The following is a 16,206-nucleotide window of genomic DNA, read 5'->3' as shown; positions in this document are numbered from 1 at the left end:
ATGTGCTGAATGTGGGCACATTTTGCTAACTGTTGGCTAAATGTACGCCACCATCTGCACAGATCTACTGAGGCAATTGAGACATGTACTAAGACATTGGCAATTTAATGAGAGCAATGAGGAATGCCATTCACTTGACACCAATTGTAAGGTGGTTTTGGGATTTGTCCATGGCATTTTGAAAATGTAAATTCAGCTTCAAGAAATGTGCCAAACCTATGGGAGAAAAACTGTAAAATCTTAACCGATTACACTGTAATTCCCTGAAAAGACAATAGTATAAACTAGTGTTGTTCCGATACCGATACTGGTATCGGCAGAGGTGCCGATACTGCATAAAAACAGTGGTATCGGGATTGGTGACTACTCACAAGTAACATGCCGATACCATTAATTCCAACGCTAATATAGGATTTTGGATGCAGCATCTTGTGACTTGCTCATGCACAACATTCACTGATATATGACATGTTCAATGCATACCGATCTAAGATATCCTATTGGCCCTTGAATGCTCTGAACCAATGGCAGGACAGCTTTTTCATGTTGAGGAAAAAAAATCTTAAGTATCGGTATGGTATCGGTATCGGCCGATACTGCAAAGCTGGGTATCGGTATCGGTATCGGGAGCCAAAAAAACGGTATCGGAACAACACTAGTATAAACCCAAATTATTGACCCACAGATAGATAGATAGATAGATAGATAGATAGATAGATAGATAGATAGATAGATAGATAGATAGATAGATAGATAGATAGATAGATAGATAGATAGATAGATAGATAGATAGATAGATAGATAGATAGATAGATAGATAGATAGATAGATATGTGAATTGTGGCTGGGATAGCGTGACATGCTGAACCCCTACAATGCAATTCCTCACATTTTCACATTGTCAACAGTGAGAAGAACATGCTCAAATTTGAATGAGCGTTAAAGCATAGCCAACTTTGTGTGAAATGAGGCCAATCCAAGACAGTACACTGTGTGCCGCTCTGACCAGGGCTCCAGCTGGGATGAGCTGAATGAGACGGCGCAGTGTGTGTCTTTAACAGTGTTGGCTGGATGTACTCCTATGGTACTAATATCGAGGACACAGCCTCCATTCATCCATCCATTTTCTTGACCACTTACTCCTCACAAGGGTCGCGGGGGCTGCTGGAGCCTATCCCAGCTGGCTTCGAGCAGTAGGCGGGGTACACCCTGAACTGGTTGCCAGCCAATCACAGGGCACACAGAGGCGAACAGCCATCCGCGCAGACAAGCACACCTAGCAACAATTTCGAGCACCCAATTAACCTGTCATGCATGTCTTTGGAATGTGGGAGGAGACCAGAGTACCCGGAGAAGACCTACGCAGGCACGGGGAGAACATGCAAATTGCACCCTGGAAGGCCGAAGCCTGGACTCGATCTTGCGTCCTCAGCACTTTGAGGCGGACGTGCTAACCACTCAACCACCTGTGCCAATAACATTTCTCTTCATAGTAACGTTGTTTATATTGAAATCAATCCGTTCTCATTTGACTTAATTTTAAATACCAATAAACACACTTGTCACTTTCCCATAGCCACAGGGTGTCTCCATTTTCAACGTCTGCTTGAAGTCTGTAATCAAAGCCTTCAGTTCTATACAGCTCAGAGCAGCTAATTACATTCAGTAGCTCCACTAATCAGTAAGATTGCGACAGTATACTGGAAGATGGCACAATCATCATTACATATCTCGAGAGAATTTGATTAATGTAATGCGATTGGGCATGTGGCCCGTGGAGTTCGCTGCGCTGCTTCTGTAGTGTGTTCCCAGGAATGAATCAGAGCAACATGGAGGTCCAAGCTCATGTAGCAGCTGAGCTGGCAGGCCAGGCTCATTCTCATGCTCAAAGAAAACGTTCTTTGCTCCTTGCTCTTTCTTTTTCATTACTTCTACAACACACATGGTGTATTTTTTCCTATGTATTTGGATCTTTCTTCAATACATGAGCTGTATTTTAGGTCAGGTAGGTTAGTTTTAAAAGCTTTTTCTTGTTTATGTTATGGTTTCATCATGCATTTCTGGTATTTGGTACAAAAGACTTTTTGGTGGCTTGTGTATGTATTACAAAATCCACAAAGTCCTTAGATGAACGTTTCTTTGTGTTGTGTTCATTAATTTATTATACTAGTAGTTTATTCATTAGTTCAGTTCATATTTAAGAGTGACATTTGGGAATTAAAACACGCAAATTCACTTTAACATTAGATTCAATATGTACATTACAGTCTAGGCCTGTTGGTTAAATTGCTTAGTATTCAATGACTAAATCAAATCTACTTATAGTTTACCAAGCTAAAACCTTGTCCAATAAATGCCATTTTACAGTGAGAACAAATCTAGAATCTAAAATCAGGTTTATCAACACAAAAGTAACTTAACAATTAGATATTACCACATCAAAGAAGGTCGTTTATTGATGTACAAAAATGGCTGCAAACTTTTGTTCATACAAAATGATGTGGATGAAGATCTTTGAACTCGAAACGTGACTGCCAAACAGGCAATATTGCTATTGTATTATATTCACATAGTCACATTTCCAACAGCACACGCAATTTGATTTCTCAAACCTGAGAAAAATTGTAGTGTCCCACATCTGAAAGGTAGGTGCTAATGCACACACAGAGGATTTTGCCATCTTAGCGCAACAAAATAAGAGGCGGCTGGCAAAACTTTTCTGCTTGTGTAAACGTTTTTTGAAAAGCCAGATGGCAACACTGCTTTCAACTCTGCATTTCCTTGTGTCTGGGTCATTTTAGCACACAGTGACAATTATTGCTGGCCTCCATGGGAGGAGTTTTCCAAGTGTTCTGTCCTATGTTTTAAACATATTGTGCAGGACGGGCATGTACATCCAAATCACATGTAATCAGGGTGGAGTAAATCAAATTAAATGTTGACTTTGTGTCAAGTCAAGTCAAATCAAGTCAAGTCATCTTTATTTATATAGCACTTTCAAACAGCCTTAGCTGCAGTTAATAATAACAAATTGAATTTATCAGCGCCTTTCAAAACACTCAAGGACACATTACAGGGCAAAGGAAACTAAGATGCTTAAAAAAAAATGGGCAGAAAAAAATTAAAATAAATAAAGAATAATAATAAAAAAAGACATAAAAAGGATTAAATAGGATGGATAAACTGGCAGGAAACATTAAATGGAGTAGTGTAACAATCGACAGTGTGGCACCGCACCACAAGGTGGCGCTTTCTTTTCTTTGTGTGTTAGTAGTTTTTCCTTTTGTCTTTTTGGAGATGAATGTTTTTTTTTGTATTGCCCGTATTTTTCCCTGAACGGTCTTTTTGTAATGCGTGGTGGCGTCGAGCCCGCTCCTTTTTTGTTGTTGTTAGTTTAAAATAAATGTTGTTAACGTAAGTTGCTCTCCCCTTTTTTTTGTGTTGCTGTCCTGCTTCGCCGTCCATGGCAAAATCAGCCTCCACGCATTACAATAGGCAGTCCAGAATAGGTGAGTTTCTAGTTTTGATTTGAAGGTGTAGAGAGTCACAGTTTCGGAGGTCCGTGGGCAGAATGTTCCAGAGCCCGGGGGCAGAGCGACTGAAGGCTCTGAAGCAGACTGAAGGCCATGTTACAAGTTACAAGTTCAGAGGCCATTATTTGGGATCTTAATAAAAGCTTGCAATTGAGATAGATCATAAGCATGCCCATCAACAGCATGGACGTTCAGTTACAGTAAACATGCGATTTAGCGCTTCAGCATCTTCATAATTTACCATAATAATAAATCAGGCCAATATTTTTAAATGCCGCAGAAGTTTAAAAGGCTTCACTGCTTGTTTGATTGGCGACAGTCCACACTTCACACTTGGACTGATGCATCTTCTTCATTGCTCACATTTTAAAAAGCGTAATTAATAAGTGTTGGTTTTTTTTGTTTTTTTTAGGAAGGTTTTTCATCATTTCTGTAACAATTTTTTCTTTTAAAAATGGGCAGTAGAAGAATATATGTCAACTGAAGTAAAGAAATCTGAGACATTTTAACATTTAGTGGTCCCATTAGGTCCCAAAAAGTTGACATCTCAAAAAATAATGTCTACTGTTTCACCTTTTTGATGCATCGCAGCCTCTTTCTGAGGTTATTGCTGCCAGTTAGTGTCTCACTAATGATGCCAATGAGCTAATTTGGTGTTTGGTAGTGTAAGCTGAGTAACCTGACAGATGGATTGCTTCACATCTCCATCTGGAAAATGTGCAAGCTCATCACTGTGCTCATCTTTGTGTGGAAATGGCTCAGTGGCAGAGAGGTCGTCTCCCAACCCAAAGGTTGGGGGTTGGATCCTCAACTCTTGTGGCCATGTTGAAGTATCCTTGAGCATGATACTGAACTATATCTTTCTTCCCGTGGACCTTGCAGCACCTTGCATGGTGGCAGCCTTGCATTGGTGTATGAATGGGTGAATTTGAGGCTTTGTAAAGAACTTTGGGCACCATATGGTGTAGGCAAAGCACATTATAACTAGTGTTGTTCCGATACCGATACTGGCAGAGGTGCCGATACTGCATTAAAACAGTGGTATCGGTATCGGTGACTACTCACAAGTAACATGCCGATGCCATTAATTCCAACACTAATATTGAATTTTGGATGCAGCATCTTGTGTCTTGCTGGTGCACGACATTCACTGATATGTGCCATGCTCACTGCATGCTGATCTAAGATATCCTATTGGCCCTTGAATGCTCTGAATCAATGGCAGGACAGCTTTTTCATGTTCAGGGAAAAAAAAACTTAGGTATCGGTATAGTATCGGTATTGGCCGATCCTGCAAAGCTGCGTATCGGTATCGGTATCGGGGGCCAAAAAAACGGTATCGGAACAACACTAATTATAACTGCACCCCATTTCCCATTTTAATCATTAAAAAATGGTAGGTTAGCACACGGGCTACGATGTCAATGTTTCCAAACCCTTATTAATACAAAGCACCTATTTCACATTGAAAAATCTAACGGAACACCATCAAAAATTGGCACAAAAATTGTAAACACTTAAATAGTGCTTGCCAATTGTGGAAGATGCGGTCAATGATGAGATGAGGAAATGAAGTCAAGTCATGTCTGTTTACTCTCCACAAAATAATCATTTTTGGACTCAGTGAAATTGGAATATTTTTCATGACATCCCCAGTGATCTCTCACAGCACACCTCCGCTCCTCAGCATGCTGGTTGGGAGTCGGCACTCACTCATCCCCATGACTACCAACAATCAACTCCTGGCCCAAGGTCATATCATCTCCAGCTGGCATGGCACTGAAATACTTCTCACAGCTACTCAGACTCAACAATTCCACTTCCATGCACTTCTACTAGTGGCATGCGGTGAGGCACTGACATTAGAATCAGATTCACAAATTCATGAGGTGAACAGTGGTGGATTTGCCGTTGAATTTGTTGAATTTGTTGGTCAATGATGTTTGAATTAGATTTGGACCTACAGCATCATTCTTCATTTATTTGATCCTGTGTCGCTTATAGTTTTTGAGAAATGTTATTAGTTCGAAATGATATCTTGACTGTTTAGCTTCAATTCAAAGCAACATTTTACAATTCTCTTCATTTTTTTTCCTCTTATCTGTACTAACAGCTTTGTTTTTTGACATACCAAATCATCTTGGGACAGGCACAGTTAAAAAAAAAAAAAAAGACTATTATTCCATGCATTTGAGAGGGGAGGGGGAGCGGTCTAAATTTCCATGATACAGTAGATTAAGCATGTTGATGTTTTTTTTGTTTTTTTTTTTTTTTTTTTTAATGGGTGAATTAAAATAAAAGTAATTACTGAAACTTTCATTTTGTTTTATTTTTATGCTTTCATTGTATTTTATTTATATTCATGCTGCTACTTTTCTATTGTGCTGGTGAGGGCTGACGGTTGTGGGAAATGCTTGATGGATGATTTCTTTGGCAACATTAAATATTACTTTTCTCAATGAAGAGGTTAGGGTAGGGTAGGGTAGACAAATTGTCTTCCCTGCGACAGGAGACCCTTTGATGAATTTGCTGACAAGTGACATAAGGATTTTTGGCTGTATAATGATAATAATGAGTGAAGTTATTAATATTTTTAAACATATAAATTGCAATTGAAGGGGAGCGCCGAATCTTGGCTACGGCAGCTCTGGGTAGGGGTGAATTATGGTTATTAGTGTCATATGCAGTGTTAGTATTGATTGTTCTCACAAATGACACTTTAAGTGTTAGCGAGTCATTACCAATCAACTCATCTTAAATAAACACTATTAAGTTACACACACTTTTTTAATCAGAAATCACATAAGCTACTTATGCAATTAAATAAATTGATAAACAGCTCATTTGCAAAATTAGGCAGCACAGAAAATGATTCAGAATGTGGGTGTGGAAAATCAAACATTGAAGTGCGTTAAGTACTGTAATCCATTTTGGCACAATGGCGTTGCTCTCATGCCAAGATGTATACATGACACTTGTTGAATAACCCTGTTTCACTGCTCTCACTTCATCTAGGAGTTAGAAGCAATGCTTTACTTTCCTGTACATATGACTGTAGGAGTGGATTAGCTAATGAAATCCCACGATTAAGGCCAGTTTATTATTTCCTGGAGATTGCTGCTGTCAGAGGGAGAGAGCTTTTCCTTTTCATGCCATCTCATTAGATTGTACTGTAGTGCCTCCTCCCAAGAGTCAACCTCCGAGAACAGCTCAATAAGATGCAGCAGCCAAGTCAGCAATAGGTCAATAAGAGACAATAAGTGAAGTGAAAGGGCATAGGAGAGTGAGTCCAAAGGGAAGCATCTGCATAATGTTCTTCTGCCGAGGGGAAAAATTGTACCTCAAAATGCAATTAAGAGCGTAATGACGAAATTCTACAAATATTTAATGAATTCCTGAATCATAAAGTGACTCTGAAAGTGGTAAAAACAAACTTAATGCAACGCAGAGTTCTAAAGAAACATATTTCCCATGTTAATGACTGTTTCCTCTTTTGCACTATAATGACAATTCAATTTCAGTGAGAACCAAAAACCAATTAAAATCTGCAATCAGTGTCTCTCAGAGTCAACAAAACTCATCATCATATTCTTCATGAACGTTTTTTCTTTTTTTTCCCTTTTTTTTTAGTTCCCTTTCCTACACTGTAACCACCTATCCCTATGAGGTACACTCTAAAATGGTGACTAGGCAATTGCATGGCACATATGGGAAAAAAAAAAGTCTCAGATGAACCAAAAGTGCATTGGAATGTAATAACTGGAGAAAACAAACATAGGGAATTTGCAAATGCCGCACATGTCATTTCATAATTTCTCACACAAGCTCTGCTGTAAAATGCAAACAAAAATATACTTTGCATGCAATTATAATAATGTAGTTTTTCATTATCAGAGAGGCAGCTTTTTCAAACCCCGGCACAGGGGACATTTCAACAATATGCCCTCAGAAAACAAAGAATGGATGCTACACATGGTAAATAATGCAGTATGCTTCACACCAGGCTTCCTCACTCCTGGTCCTTAGGGGCCGGAATTCTGCAGCTTTTAGATGTTTCAGTCCTCCAGCATAGCTGATTCCCATAAACAGCTGATCAGCAAGCTCTGCAGAAGCCTGGTAGCAATCCAGATCTTTAGAATAATCTGTTTTGGAGGACAGAAACATCTAAAACCTGCAGGACTCCAGCCCTCAATGACCAGGAGTGAGGAAGCCTGCTTTACACAATCAGGATTTTTTTAGGGGATCGATCACCACTCAGCAAGTTTTCAGTTTTTAGTCTCAATGTTTTAACGTGTAGTAAACATCCACTCTTGTTTCAGAAGCATTACTTCCTGTCCTTATGTTTCCTTTAATATGGTGATTGTCTCCACCTGTGTCCCATTTCTTGTGAATAAATACAGCCTACATCTGTGCCTGTCCTTGTATCATGTCATGTCCTGAACACATCTCATGGTTAGCGTTGTTATATATATATATATATATATATATATATATATTTGCAGAAGTCCACACTTATTTTTATTTATTATTATTTTTGTTTCTTGTGCTTCCTTAGTTTCTGCCTAAAGTTTTTGTTGTGACCTATTTTGCTACTTTTGTTTTTGTTTTTACTTTTTGTTTTTACCAGCCCTGCTGTGATTTTAATTGTTTCTATGTGTGCCCTGCGATTGGCATCCAGTTCAGGATGTACCCTGCACGCCTACTGCCCGAAGACAGCTGGGATAGGCTCCAGCAACTCGGCATAGGCTCCAGCAACCTGGCGACTCTTGTGCAATAAATAGTTCGGAATATGGTTGGATGGACAAATTGTGTATTTGGGTCCTTTTTCAAATAATTTTTACTAGGGATGGGTTTAAAAAATCGAACAATTAATAAAAAAAAATTTAAAAAAATATTTTCCCTTTTGAGCCTGATCTCTTTTCTCCATAAATTCATAAGAAAAGAGAATTTTAAAGGCCACATTTTTGGGGAGTATCTTACTGTTTTCTTGAAAACGGTTTACATGAATTTAAATGTATTTTCTTACAATTATAAAAGACCTGACTTATTGCACTTTAAAACAATTCAGAATCATTTTAATTAAATTTTATTTAAAATTATTGAAATTGAAAAATATGTTCATCTCATCCTTGTTGATGTCAATGCATGTGTAAAACCTAAGTGATTATAACACGTGTTACGTTCATGAATAGTTTTTATCACATCTTTGATATTTAAGAAGAACTGATGTTCCATAATTAATCAATATTGGATTGAAGTGAAGCGAATCAAACCAAGAAAAATCGAAATTGAATCAAATTGAACTTTTGTGAATTTAAACAAAATCGAATCAGGACATTACAATCAATACCCAGCCCTAGTTTTTACCATTTTTTGTCAATGTCTATTAGGGGTGTCACGATTCACCAACTCCACGATTCGATTTAAATTTCGATTTTGGGGTCACGATTCGATTTTTTTTTCGATTTTTTTTTTTTTTTTTTTTCTCTCCGCTCCCCCACTTTATAACACAGAGGCATATGCTTCTGTAGGCTAAGGCTAGTCTATGATCATTGGTTCTATTCATTGTACAGTAAATCTTATTTCAAAAGATCGGCTACATATAGGTGATGCAATTTCCATATTATTTTTGTGTAAATTTATGTAATATATGATAATTGACATTAGGCAGGAATGATCAAATTCAAAGAATTTATTTACAATATAAAGTTAACCGTCTTGTTCTTACTGAAGTGTAAAATAAAAAATAAAAAAACAAAAACAAAAAGTCACAGTGGGTGCCTGCCATCTATTGACTGTTTTTGGTTACAACAGTGTGCTGTGCGTTCCTCTTAAAATAATGTGCAATGTGCAACAACAACAAAAAATATATTGTATCCAAAGTCATGGAACAAATACAGCCTGAACAAACTATATCCCAACATTTACAGTTGCTGGGCATACTGTAGCGTGGTTCAAGTACACTAATTAAATGTTTGAATCCAGCGTTTTCCAAGGCTGCAGGTCTGCTGCTATAAATAGACCTATGGATCTGGCGTTTCGCGCGAGCTGAAGTGTGTGGAAGTTTCACTGTAAATGAGGATGAAATAGTTGGTTGGACCGTTGTTTTCCCACTTCTAGTTGAATTTGATAAATCTAAATCTTTGTGATGCCTGCGTAAATGTCCCGTCATGTTTGTCGTGTTTCCCGTGGCCGAGTACAGTACGCGCACATAGCATATCTTGCAACTGTGGTCTTTTTATCGACAACGTGAACGTTGTCGACATAACTCACCGGGAACGCAAAATGTTTCCAAACTGGTGACGAGAGAAGCGGGAGCGGCTTGAAGCACCATTGCTGTGTCTGTCCGCGCTTGCCATCATGACTGCAGGAGAAGTCAGCTAACCCCGGGTTTTCACTGACTGCGGTTGCGTCTTGACTGCGTGCTCCGGACGGGTCAATTTTTTTGTCAATCCACACCAGCTCCGCACAGCTGCGGTCCGGCAGCTCCGTCGCCGCCCACTTCCCAACGTATCTCGCGGGACCGTGCGCGCGCGATCATGTGGCATTTCACAACGACAAACATACAGAAAGTCTGTGCTTCTTCTGCTATGAGATTCCATGCAGCATCTTTTTTTTGGTTGTCCTTGTAAAGTATATTAATAACGAGAGTCGGGTCAGTGCGTGCTCAAGGCGAGCGCCACTCTTTATTTCTGTCTTCCGCGTCCGGCTGCCGCTCAGTACGGCAAGCGAGATGGGCACAACAAGCAATCGCGAACATCAAACTCACAATACATTACAGTCTTTATAAAAAGGATGTGCCGTGTCATATATTATTTTGTGGTTTTCCACCTCCAATTTATTAAACCTCTCCGCGTCCATGTTCGCTGGTGTCTAAACCGTGAATGAGCACATGGCCCGGCGACGCCCACGTCACGTTCTGCGGGGGGGGGGGGGGGGGGGGGGGGGGGGGGGGGCATCGAATCGAGTGTCCTCTCTTCTATTTCGATGCTCGAAATCGTGACGTAATTTCGATCGATTTCGATAAAAAATCGAAATCGTGACACCCTTAATGTCTATCATGTCCCGAAGAATAGTGTAAAAAGAAAAAAAAAGAAAAAAAGAGTGTTATCTGAATATGAACAATTTATTTATGAACAAACAAGCAAAATTAATGATGTAATCAGATTGATGAATTATGACATACGGCCAATCACAAAATTAACAGCATAGGCAACTATCAGCTGATTCAATACAGCCAATCAAAACAGTGGAAAGTCTAGTAAATAACTGGTGAACTTATCTAGAAATGTGAATTTAAGAAGTGTTGCATTGTTGTTGTGAACACAGGGAGACGTGCAATAATCTAACAGTTACGCAATAAAACCATTGACTAGCATTAAATGTTCGGGAGCATGCAAACACATAAAGTCCCATGTGGGTATTGTCCATTTAATGTAGTATTTAAGGTGTGTGAAGGGGATGAGGGGGGATTCTTAATGTTCCTTGGTCTCAGTTCAATTAAAACTTTATTTTCCCAACTGGGGCAATTCAAGAAATGTCAGCACTGTGCGTGGGATTAGAAAGATTAGTTTATCTTTCTAATAAAGACTGCTACATTTCATCCACAAAGTTAACCAATAGTATGTGACTTCCTACTCTTCTGCACACTATAGGTTAAAGGATAGTAACACATAAAAGTGTGAAGACTGTCTGCCTGGACTGGTGTTAACCTAATTACAATTACAGGCTACAAGGTTTTGCTTTGTGCTATTTGTTGCAACACATTCCCGAGGCCAGTAACTAGAGCTGCAACAACCATTTGTTTCTGACATATCCCTTTGATCCCAACGACTCCTCAGAAGGGCTCCGACCAAAAAGCAGCAGCTAACAATGAATCACGCTGCTTTGTTTGTTTATGTAGAACGAATGGAGATTAAAGCAAAAATACTGCAATAGTTGTTGAATTCACATAGACATGCACCCTTTCTTGACAGAGACGTACAGTGATTGGTCAGATTCGAAGTAAAGTTGCCTATTTACAAAAAGATCTGGTATATGTTGGTTCTAGAATATTCAATTCATAATCCAATTGAGATGCTATTCTCCATGGGTGCTTTATACATACAGTTAAACTGTTCATCAGTGGAATGTCTACTTGTTTAGGGTGACCAGACTTTGTGGTTTAAACAGGACAGTCTCAGTTTTAAACCTTATGTCCCAAGTCTGGCGGATTTTGTTAGCACCATTATTTTTGTCCTACTTTTACACAGGTCCTGTCCCAATATCCCGTCAAGCCAGTTATCTCGGCCAAATGTACGTCAATCACATAGTTGTCATGTTTCAGTTCAGTGGGATTGGGTTTTTGTTTCATTTTCAGTGTTTATGTTGTCTTTTGTCTGGTTTGTCTCCCCTTGTCTCGTCATAGTTAACCTCGTCCACCTGTGTGTGTCTTCCTTTCCCTGTATGTTGAGCTAATCAGTAACCTCAGCCTATTGTGTCTTCCAGGTGTGTCTTGTTAGTGTCTCGTTAAGTGTGGTGTATTTAGTCTGCTGTGTGTTCACTCGGTGTGGGAGCATTGTTCCGTTAGGATCTGGCTTGTCCTGTCCTGTCGTGTCTGGTCGTGTTGATGCCGTCATCATTGTTGTCAAGCCAAGTCTCCCACGTCAAGCCAAGTTTCCCCACGTCAAGCCAAGTCTCCCCACATCAAGCCAAGTCTCCCCACATCAAGCCAAGTCTCCCCACGTCAAGCCAAGTCTCCCCACATCAAGCCAAGTCTCCACGTCAAGCCAAGTCTCCCCACGTCAAGCCAAGCCAAGTCGCCCCACGTCAAGCCAAGCTTCCCCATGTCCAGTCCAGTCTCCCCACGTCATGCCAAGTCTGTCCACGTTCTGTCAAGTCTGTCCACGTTCTGTCTAGTCGTCCACGGTCCGGTCCTCCCTCACCTCGTCACAGTCTTGGCAATCAGTCCTCTCACGTCCCGTCCTCTCGTTTGATTGTCGACAATAAAGACCTCATGTTTCTTTCTCCGTCATGTGTCTCCGCCATTGGGTCCTACCTTCACATCCACCACGCTCACTCCGCACCCACCACACCCTGAGAGTAGTTGTCATAGTGGTTCATATAGTCAACCAATTAAAAAAGTATTTAACTGTGAAATTCCTTCATATTTACTCTCACATTCACGTTTGCTCATTTTCATTTGCATCTAATCACTTGCAGGTCTGCCATGTTTTTGTCTTATCTGAACTCGAATTACTTCCTGCTTCCGTGTCAAAGAATCATGGGAAATATAGTCCTACTAGGCCAATGCTGCAGTTACTGACGAACTTACAAATGCGAGCTGAGCGAGCTGTGGTGTGACCGCAAGGTAAACAACACAGACAGCTTCCAATAGCTGCCGAACAAAAAACGTTGAAAACAATGGTGACTTCATTGACTTGTTTAGCGCTGTTGAACTGTCAACAAAGATAGCATTTAGCATTAGATGAAGCAATTAATACGACCACAAGTCATCAGATTGACTAGCGATTAGATTTGTTCGAATTCCTAGTGAGAATTAATCGGACTGTGTATTTGATTTTCGGTGAAATTGTAGTGTCCTGGTTTTTAATTTTGAAAATCTGGTCATCCAATTCTTATTAAAATTTGGATATTTATTTTTATTTAATTTACCGGTATGCATGTTTCCTGGGTTCCATGCTTTCACATGCGCTTTGCATGTACGTGTGATAATGTAGAGATGGTATGCATACCTTCTTAAAGGAATTTGCATAACTTATCATGTGCTAAATGCATTCAATGCTTTTGTTTATCCAAAAACAACAACCAGAAATTGCTGTTTATATTTGTTGTTTTCCCACTGAGCCTGTGACTCACCAGAATTCAGAGGGCATTGCAATGCAATGCAAATGCAATGTGTGGCATGACACGTTATTTTAAAAAGCTTAGCCGTCTTGTGAATTAATTTACAGAAAATGTATGAAATTATGCAGTCATCGTGACATGCAAGCAAAAGGCAGCACACATTTACATCAGCCACCGTATTTGTGGGGAATCATCCTCTCTAAATTCAGTATCAGTGCTTTATTTTTGATATACAGTGTTGTGGTGTAACGATAATGACCATCGGGTAAAGGGACCTATTAGCTTCATAATAGTGGGCCAACTTACACAGAGGTGTGGTTAAATCACACAAATGTAATAACAATGCAGAAGGTACTGTAAAAACGCTTAATAGTGTCGTTTTTACTTGAACTGTAACATTATGGGTATGATGGACCAATTGAAAAGTATGTACAGTAGTATGTGACATACAATCTTATTTTGTGAAATCACTTGACTGAGTGTCTCAACATAATCCCAGCAGGATTGTTTTCTTTCCTTCTCTTTTTCTTTACATTAGAGAACTACTCATTGTACTGTACTTATCTGGCTGCAGCCTCTCAGTTTACAGGACAGTTGTTTGATGTGGATCAAACTGCGTGTGCATGCATTTAGAGCAGTCTAATACAAGAGGAAGTGGGTCACAGCTCCTCAGGGGAACCAATCTGGTAGCTTGAAATTCCTTCTCATCATTCATGTTTAATGATGGATTGTATCATTTTTAAAAGGCAAAGGCCACGCCTCAGAGTCAATTAACAAAGTTAACGAGCAACACAGACATAGAGATACAAGAAATGTACACCTATCTACTCAATATATGGAACAAATATGTAATAGCTTGCATTTATTTATTTATTTTTTAAATCAATGTCCTGTTGTATTGTTTTACTTAACAATCTTTGTTACTCCCTTTGAGTTCAATCAAGGCTCAAATTCGTTCTTGGGTTTCAACTGACATTTAATGTCGTCCACATGTCTTGTACATGTTAACAACACATTAACAATGCCGTCAGAACTAAGAAAAAGAGCGAAAATAAGCTCAATTAGCACACAAAATAAAGATGCTTCACAATAAACAAGAAATGAAATGACAAGTATTTACCTCATTGGCCACAATCACTCAAAGGGAATAATAACAAAAAAGCACGTCTTCTGGACAAGCTCCTTCCTTGTTGTCCACCTGTACGTCAATTAACAGTGTCCCTTAACAACATATGATGGAACAAAAAAGTCCCTTCCCCTTTTCAATAAAGTTTTTAATTCAAATGAATATATCTGAATATTATGACTTATTTAACGTTTTTTACATACAAATAATGACTATTTATTTTTCTTTTACTACCAAATCAAAACTATGAAATTAATCAATTAAATAAATGAGCGTTGCCTCTAATGGCAGCAACAATCTTATTTGAAAGTTTTTTTCAGAGTGGCTTTCTCACGCTGTTAATATTCTGTTAAAACATTTCTGGAAAAAGCTGCCAAATGCATCTATCTGCGAGTCGAGCAACAAATGCATTTTTATCTCTTGTTTGTTTTTGCTGGAGCCATGTCTGTAAAGTGCTTATTGGAGCTAAGAGGAATGTTGGGTGGGGCTTTTCTACTTCATCGAGTCCATTAGAAGAAGAAGAAAGAAAAAAAAATCCCAGCATCTTTCCATGTGCTGCGCTGTGAGATGATACTTCCAAAAGATGCAAGCAACAAGTTCACAATTGCCACTTTTCTCACATTTGGAATGAAATGAGCCGCCATTAATTGTTTGATAAGCAGTAAAGTTATTAGAATTGTGAGCGCACACACAACAAGTGTTTTGTGATTTGGTGAAAATAAATAAATAAATAAATACGATCCGTTATCGGTTACATCAACTGTGAATATACGATCTTCAATACAGTTTACGGATCCATGCAGTTTGCCTGTCAACTCTGCGTTGAGCCTTACCAGAGTCCGTGTAACGAGGTCTGGCCAGGTCCCTGAAGTAGTAGGTGAAATCCAAGCAGTTGTCGTCCTGCACCTCTCCTTTAGCGCACAGGTCGGAGAGCAGCTCGAGCGCCTTTCGACAAATCTCATACTCTCTTTCTCCAGGCATTGCCCTCCAGCATCCTCCTGACTGCTCGGCCACCCTGCCCGATCCTCCACCTCAGTCGCACCACAGGCACGACAGCGCGGCTACACCCCTGGATGGCGACGCATCCGCGAGGTCGAGCGAAAACTAGTTTTGTCTGATTTGAGGGTTATTTTCCACGCTCCAAATAATGTAGGTTTTAATGACTCCTCCAATTTAAAACATCCTCGGGATGATTTTTTTTTTTTTTTTAATACTCAAAAAATGCTCTCAAACCTGCCTTGTTGTTTCGATATCCACCAAAGCATCAATGGCTGCGAATGAATGAGTGGCTGGATGCTCTGTGCTCTCATCCTCTCATTGCAATTGGATGCTGAGACTCACTGGAAGTTAATATGACTCCATCAAATCCCCCCTCCTCTTCCTTCAAGGTATCCTCCACTCACCCTATATATATATATATATATATATATATATATATATATATATATATATATATATATATATATATATATATATATATATATATATATATATATATATATATATATATAATTTATTTTTAATACGATGACAAGAGGGACAGTGCTGACCATATAGATTGCGCTGTGTGAAGTGATGAAGTATGTGATGAAGTATGTCCCCCTCACCACCTGCATGCTGCAGATGGTTAGAGGCCTAAATAATGAGATGTAATGCGTGTGCCTGACCTTTACTGATAGGAGTAATAAAGAGCAAGCACAA

General features: G+C 39.3%; 1 protein-coding gene across 4 annotated transcripts in view; it reads right to left on the bottom strand.

Annotated features, from left to right (window-relative positions):
* Window positions 1-15,830, bottom strand: part of syt9b (synaptotagmin IXb) — a 35,528-nt gene extending 19,698 nt beyond the window's left edge. The window contains exon 1 of one of the 4 annotated variants that reach the window (XM_077516386.1): window positions 15,339-15,830. In XM_077516386.1, coding sequence (XP_077372512.1) covers window positions 15,339-15,486 — 148 coding nt within the window. In that variant the 5' untranslated portion in view covers window positions 15,487-15,830. Of the gene's footprint in view, window positions 1-9,806; window positions 10,463-14,499; window positions 14,580-15,338 lie in introns of those variants that run through there. The other 3 variants (XM_077516388.1, XM_077516389.1, XM_077516387.1) reach the window with 3 other exon arrangements.
* Between the last annotated feature and the right edge of the window lie 376 nt (window positions 15,831-16,206).

The sequence above is a fragment of the Festucalex cinctus genome, chromosome 3 (assembly GCF_051991245.1).
Source record: "Festucalex cinctus isolate MCC-2025b chromosome 3, RoL_Fcin_1.0, whole genome shotgun sequence".
NCBI classification, from domain to species: domain Eukaryota; kingdom Metazoa; phylum Chordata; class Actinopteri; order Syngnathiformes; family Syngnathidae; genus Festucalex; species Festucalex cinctus.
The sequence above is the reverse complement of the archived record's forward strand: the minus strand, read 5'-3'. Positions and strand labels throughout refer to the sequence as shown.